Below are 7,798 nucleotides of genomic sequence, written 5' to 3'. Positions count from 1 at the left end.
GTAAAAGTCTTTTAGGACATTCCCATATATCCTACCACGTGCTTTTATTAACAAAATCCAAAACCCAAAACCCATATATTTTCTTCTCTTCCCCTTTTCATTCACACCCACAATAATCTAAAATCCCACCCTTAATTCACGCACGGATTTCCCCCTTAATGCCTCCCAATTAATTAAAATTAATTAGTCCCCCCACCCCAACAAAAAAAAAGTACCAATACACATTTCCTTAATTCCCCTTCATGATTACCATTTCCGTTCCGTTACCCAAATCCCATTCTTATCCTTTCAACCAACCGGCTATAGCCGGTAATTCTCCAACAACAAAACCTCAAACTTCACAAATTAAATTAAAAATCTCAGAAAGTGCTTCAAGAACCTAGTACCTAACGCGCCTTGTTGCTCCTACATGTCACATTAAGGCCACGTATTTGCCTGTTTCTACCCACATAATCTCAACACAAGTACCAAACCAAACATCCAAAACATTGCACCATCAAAATTTTGCTAGTAATTTTCACCCCTAAGTTTATTAAATTTTCAATAAATACGTCATTAATGTGCCTCAAAGTAAGATATTCGGAAAGAATATTCTTTTTCTTTTTTTTCTCCGTAATAAAAGAAAATATCACTATCTAATCAAATCAAATAAAAGTAGATATACATTGAGAGAAGGTGAGATCAGACTATTAAAGTTGAGGAAGTAAATGATAGAAGAACAAAAAGGGAAAATCTAGGCATAGTAAGTTATTACCATATTCTTTAACAATTTCTTTTTTACTTTGTACGATTGTATTTATTATTTATGGTAAGATAGACAATTGTGGGATATGGATAAATGAATATGATGACGTTTGAAGGGCGTCTACAAGTCAATCTTGGCCGTCCAAACAACTCAATTACGTATCGTCTCAACTCCCCCCCGATATTGGTAAGTCGGTCCGCCCTCCTTCGTTCTTATCCTCTGCCACCACCTTAGTTCTCATTACTTCTTCTTTCCTTCGTTACATATATATTTCACAATATATTCTTCACTTGTACCATATATTATTTAGCTGAGAAGATTTTTCCCAAACTTTCCTTATTAACTCTTGGATGAAAATTCCGTATAATAACTCTTGCATTCATATGTTCATGAAGTACCATATCCTTTTCGTTTGCAATACTCATCGATAGAGAAGAATCCCCCCTCAGCCTCCGTAGCTATATAACAGCAAGGTAGTAGAAATTTTTTTTTTCTTTTTTTCATTGCATAGCCACCAACCCTTTTATTTCTATACTTTGATTGAGCCTTGTTCTAGTGTTTCTTGGCCGAAAAACAAGATTTTGTTTCTGGGATTTTCTTTTCTTTTCGTTTCTCATTATGCTGTCAAGATCTTGTTTCAATCTTCTCAATCTTGAAGATTATTCACGTGCTGCTGATCGGACTAGATTACCGAGAGTCATGACTGTTCCTGGGATTATATCAGATTTTGATGATGACAGCGTTAATGTTGCTGACGATCAAAAGTCTGAGTTGTCTGAGACAACTGTTTCATCGGTGAATCAGGAAAGGAGGATCATTGTGGCTAACCAGTTACCAGTCAAGGCTTATAGGGATGAAAGTAAGAATGGACAAAAGTGGTGCTTTGATTGGGACAAAGATGCCTTGGTTTTGCAACTCAAGGATGGATTCCCTGCTGATGTTGAAGTTGTTTATGTTGGGTGTTTGAACGTGGTGGTTGATCCGGTGGAGCAAGAAGAAGTCGCTCAACTACTGCTGGATAAGTTTAGGTGTGTACCTACTTTTTTACCAGTGGATTTAATGAACAAGTTTTATCATGGGTTTTGTAAGCATTACCTTTGGCCTTTGTTTCACTATATGTTGCCTGTTACATCTAGTTATGGGGTCAGGTTTGATAGGAGTATGTGGCAGGCATACGTGTCAGCAAATAAGATTTTTGCTGATAAAGTGATGGAGGTGATCAATCTCGACGAGGATTTTGTGTGGATACATGATTATCACCTCATGGTTTTGCCGACTTTTTTAAGGAAAAGGTTTAATCGTTTAAAGCTTGGATTTTTCTTGCATAATACTTTCCCATCTTCTGAAATTTTTAGGACAATGCCTGTTAGGGAGGAGATTTTGAGGGCCTTGTTGAACTGTGATCTTATTGGTTTTCATACATTTGATTATGCTAGGCATTTCTTGTCTTGTTGTAGTAGAATGTTGGGATTGGATTATCAGTCAAAAAGGGGCTACATTGGGCTTGATTATTATGGTAGAACTGTGAGTATTAAAATCCTCCCTGTTGGTATCCATATGGGACAGCTTGAGTCTGTCTTGTCACTGCCAGACACTGCTGAAAAGGTTAAGGAGCTGAGGGAAAAATATGAGGGGAAAATTGTGATGTTAGGGGTTGATGATATGGATATGTTTAAGGGTATTGGCTTGAAATTTATGGCTATGGGACAGTTGTTAGATTACCATCCTAGATATAGGGGAAAGGTGGTCTTGGTTCAAATTATGAATCCTGCGAGGAGTCAGGGCAATGATATCCAAGAGGTTCAAAATGAGATCAGTAGAGTTGCTAGTGAAATTAACCACCGGTACGGGGAGCCAGGATATGAGCCCATTGTCTGTGTCAGTGGCTCAGTTTCAACGCAGGATAAGGTTGCATATTATGCTGTTTCTGAGTGTGTTGTGGTGAATGCTGTAAGGGATGGTATGAATTTGGTGCCTTATAACTATACAGTGTCTAGGCAGGGTAGCTCTTATATGGACAAGGCATTGGGGCTTGAACCTGCAGCACCTAGAAAGAGTGTAATCATTGTCTCAGAATTCATTGGATGTTCTCCATCTCTGAGTGGCGCAATCCGGGTTAATCCTTGGAACATTGACAGTGTGGCTGATGCAATGCATTTGGCAGTTACAATGCCAGATGCTGAGAAGGAAATGCGCCATGAAAAGCATTATAAGTACATCAAATCCCACGATGTAGCTTATTGGGCTAGGAGTTTCAATCAGGACCTAGAAAGAGCCTGTTCCGAGCATTATCTCAAGAGGTGTTGGGGCATTGGCTTTGGTTTTGGTTTCAGGGTTGTTGCTTTGGGTCCTAATTTCCGGAAGCTTTCTGTGGAGCATATTGTCTCTGCTTATAACAGGACTTCAAGTCGGCTTATACTGCTGGATTATGATGGTACAGTGATGCCTCAGGATACAGTGGATAAAAGTCCTAGTGATGAAGTTATTGCAGTCTTGAATAGTTTGTGCAGTGATCCAAAAAATATTGTGTTCATTGTGAGTGGCAGAGGAAAAGATTCTCTGAGCAAATGGTTCTCTCCATGTCAGAAGCTTGGTCTATCTGCGGAACATGGTTGCTTTACTCGGTAAGTTCTACTCCCCTAATTTATTTGCCAATGGTTATGATTCTTTTTTGAACTTGCCAATATATTCTTCATCCCTCTGTTATTTGTTTCTCTTTTGCTATTGATAGGTGGACAAAGGATTCCCCATGGGAATCTTGCATGGAAGCGTTGGACTTAGACTGGAAGAAGATAGCATTACCTGTGATGGAGCACTACACAGAAGCAACTGACGGTTCTTCCATTGAGCAGAAGGAAAGTGCCATCGTGTGGCACCACCAAGAAGCTGATCCAGACTTTGGCACATGGCAAGCAAAGGAGCTTCTTGATCACTTGGAAGGCGTGCTCGCAAATGATCCCGTGGTTGTTAAAAGAGGCCAGCATATTGTTGAGGTGAAACCACAGGTACAGGCCATGCCTTGATTCTCTACTCGTTTGTTGGCTCAATAAGCTTTTAAGCAAATTCCTATCAGTAACAAGTTATTTGGCAATATAACGGCTAAGGCACGATTCTTTATTGATGCATGCGATCTCTTGCCGTTTAAATGATGGCACTAAACACAATTCTTTGTTGCTATGCGTTTGATGTTTTGAGAGTTCCAACCATTGTCACGATCACTGGTCCTGAGTTTTTGACTCTTATGATACAAAATCTCCGAATGATGGGCTTCCATTTCATAGATTCCCAAGTCATTTGACATATTTGCGTTGCAGGGCGTAAGCAAAGGTGTCGTCGTTGAGAAACTCATTGCAACCATGAGTGGTAGAGGAAAGCCTCCAGATTTTGTGTTGTGCATTGGGGATGATAGATCAGATGAAGACATGTTTGAGAGCGTTGCTTGCTCGGTTGCCAAACATTCCTTGCCTGATAAAGCAGAAGTGTTTGCCTGCACTGTTGGCCAGAAACCGAGTATGGCAAAATACTATCTCGATGATACTTCTGAAGTCATCAAAATGCTTCAAGGCCTCTCAGTGGCATCAGCACATCTGCTGCCAAAGCCTTCCCATCATCAGGTCTCATTCGAACGACTTCTTTGAGGATCGACCAGGGACTTGGATGTCTAAAGTTCTGCTTTTCCTTGTGAATTGCCTGTACAGGCACTCATCTAGAGCTAGAGAATACAGCTTTGTACAGAAAAAAGTACATTCAATTAGGTAAATCCTAAAGCCAATAGCAGGAAAGTTAACCATACTTGGAAATCAATTTTCCCATCCTTCAATGTGATGAAATGCACTAGCGTTGTGCTTGACCTGTAGGAATTGACTTATTAATCTCTCTTCATTCAAGCACTCCATTTTTTTTTTTTCTGTTTTGTTTTTGTTTTAGGTGGGGGGCAGGAATTGAAGTACTCCATGACATACTTTTGCAGGCCGCTTAATAGTTTAAAGCTACAACACAAGAAAATAATATTAATATTTTTCGCTTACTTGTTTACGTGGAGCAGAATTTAATCAGAGTAAGGAAGTCCGTCCTATCACCAAAAAGTAACAAAAGAAACTTTTCTATTGTACACCTTGAGTAGGCGTGTGTCTTATGATTCACGCTTTTCTATTATTCAGGCTTTGATCCTAATGGATATCTTTTTGGGCTCTGTATATATATATATTCTTTGATATCTTTTGTTCAGATTCATCTAAATTCTTGCAACTGAGTTTGTGACGCAACGTCTATCTTGCAAAAGTCCTTAAAACATATTTTTTTTCTTCTGTCGTCTACAGTTGATTAATAAATTTTTTCTTCATGCATGCAATCCAAGTCCAAACAAATAACTGAACCACTGGGTTGAATAGGAGGCTGATTAGATAGAAAAGAAGAAAGAAAAGAAAAAGGAAATAAATGGCAAAATGCTGTCTATCCGTATGTGCATCTTCTTCTAGCATCAGAGCCGAAATTCAAAGCTCGTACCACAATGATAATAAAAGAGATCAATGGCGGTAAAACTATTCAAGTCTGGTTGCCACTTCTTACAGCTCAAAATCAAATGTCTCAAGCTTTACAAATTGACTTGCAGAGTTGACATAAGATGAATGCTTCAAGATTTTGAAATCTTCAGCCCCCATATGCTTTAGATACTGAGGTATAAATGACACAGAGAAACTTCCAGGCGGATGAGAGGAAGAAGACAATTTTGGCATAAAGAAATCTCTATGCCATTGGTACTGCAGTGCAGCAAGCTGGACAGGTCCGCACAAGTTGAACAAAATAGGAATAAATGTGCTGGCGATGGACCAAGTCAATGTCCTCACATCCTCACGCCGCTAAAACATAAAATCTGAAAGTGCTTCCACGGCTCCATCATCACCTAATTTTGAAACCTTAAACGTGACGAATGTCAGATCTCTCTTGGAATCCCCCATGCATGTGTGGAGCACGAAACAAAGATTACCTCCTCGTAGATCAGCAAGATGAGTTACATGATTATGATCATCATATTATATTAATATGGCAGCAAACGAGTCGAGCCAAATCACAAGCATTCGTGAATCTGTTCGATCAAAGCTAGATTCAATCTCGAGTTGACTTAGAGAGTCAGATGAGTCGAGCTTAAATATACATATAATTATTAACAATCGGGTCAAATCGAACTCAATATTTTATATTTTAAGTGCTATAAAATTACATGTATGTCTCCTATATTTTTATTATTTAGTAGGGCAAGTGTTTATTTTATCTATTTTAAAAATGAATTTTTTAAATTTTTGTTTATGCTTAAATAGATTCACATTCGAGTTCGACTACGTTCGAACTTATATTCAAGCTTGAGACTAAATTTTAGAATAAAAGCTTGTCGAATTTGAACTTCGAACCTAGCTAAATTGAGTCGAGATCAATTCGACAAGGCCAAAACTCAAGTTCAGCTAGGCTCATTTACAGCCCATTCATCAGGAAGGCAAGGTAGGTTCCATGTTGATCTGACAAGCAACCACAGGAGGATGCGCAATGAAGGTGCATCGCACAAACGGAAATGCAGAATTTATTGTTAGGGTGGTTATCTAAATTTAACCATTGGTGAAAACCATCACCTATTGAACCCAAGATCTATATGGCGATTATTAAGAAATAAATTAACAAGAAAATTGCGGAAGCGTACCTGAATCCATATTGATAAACTTGATACTTGAATCCCTAGAGATTTGGGGTGGCCTTCCAGGTCAACAGGTATTCACCGATCCTTTGAGAGAGGCCTTTAGTTTCTCTCTGGTATCTTTCCTGACGATGGGATATCAGGGAAGGGTATTTTGTGGTATTACGAAATACGACAACTAAAACGATCCCTGTGACCTGGGGACCATAACCCTATTTATAGGTAACATTCCTGTTACCTTTGGAGCCCTATTTCAGCCCATCATTGAAATAGGAGCCCATAAGTTTCTACACATAAAAGGGCCCACATCCTATTAGATACATTAAACCCAAACTATATTTGATCACTTTAATTGGGTTTAACCTTAATTGACAGTTTGCAATACATAATTATTCACATATAAGTCCAATGTTGGATTAAGGATCCAACAATCTCCCACTTGGACTATATGTGTAACCTTATAATTATATTTTGCAATTAACCGTATGAGCTCAACTTTACTGTCATTATCACAATGTATCTGCAACCAATTCGGTCCATCAATTACACCAATATAGGATCAAAGCGGCCTTTGTTACAATTTCGTAACTCGACCCATCAATGGTCACATATATCAATGCAATTGAATGACATGAATTATGATGTGGATGTGTAGCATGAAAATTTCATGTAATGTGACCAAAACATGCCTATTTCCAACTGGTCCACCTTAAATTTTATGAGATCAAACCATACCAAAATTAGAGTGCAAATAAATCCAAACTTTATTTATGCATAAAATATCCTTAAATCCTTAATAACTGAAAAATATCATAAGAGCATTTAAAATAACAAACTCCCACAAAAACTATACATCATTTAACACGACACCCATATGAGCAGTATGCTCATGAAACATTTTGGGTGGCAATCCCTTAGTAAGCGGATCCGCAACCATGGAGTTTGTCCCGATGTGCTCTATTGATAACTGTCCATTCTGCACTCTTTCTTTAACAGTCAGGAACTTGATATCTATATGTTTAGATTTGGTCGAGCTCCTATTGTTATTGGAATATAAGACTGCTGACTTATTGTCACAGAATAATTTGAGTGGTCTTTCAATGCCATCCACTACACGTAATCCTGTGACGAAATTTCGCAGCCAAATTCCCTGATTGGATGCCTCATAACAAGCTATAAACTCTGCAGCCATAGTGGAAGATGCTATGAGGGACTGTTTAGCACTCTTCCAGGATATGGCACCTCCAGCCAACAAGTAGACATAGCCTGACGTTGACTTCATAGTATCTTTGCATCCAGCATAATCGGAATCAGTATACCCAATGATCTCCAACTCATCTGACTTCCGATACGTGAGCATGTAGTCT

General features: G+C 38.6%; 1 protein-coding gene across 1 annotated transcript; it reads left to right on the top strand.

Annotated features, from left to right (window-relative positions):
* The first annotated feature begins 1,011 nt into the window (after positions 1 to 1,011).
* On the top strand, positions 1,012 to 4,651 carry LOC113776196 (probable alpha,alpha-trehalose-phosphate synthase [UDP-forming] 11). The gene is made up of 3 exons (XM_027321304.1): positions 1,012 to 3,369; positions 3,477 to 3,750; positions 4,060 to 4,651. The coding sequence occupies exons 1-3, from the start codon at positions 1,364 to 1,366 to the stop codon at positions 4,381 to 4,383; spliced, it is 2,604 nt and encodes an 867-aa protein (XP_027177105.1). The 5' UTR covers positions 1,012 to 1,363; the 3' UTR covers positions 4,384 to 4,651.
* Positions 4,652 to 7,798: the final 3,147 nt, after the last annotated feature.

The sequence above is a fragment of the Coffea eugenioides genome, chromosome 6 (genome assembly GCF_003713205.1).
Source record: "Coffea eugenioides isolate CCC68of chromosome 6, Ceug_1.0, whole genome shotgun sequence".
NCBI lineage: Eukaryota > Viridiplantae > Streptophyta > Magnoliopsida > Gentianales > Rubiaceae > Coffea > Coffea eugenioides.
Note: the sequence above shows the minus strand (reverse complement) of the source record. Positions and strands in the feature narration are given on the sequence as shown.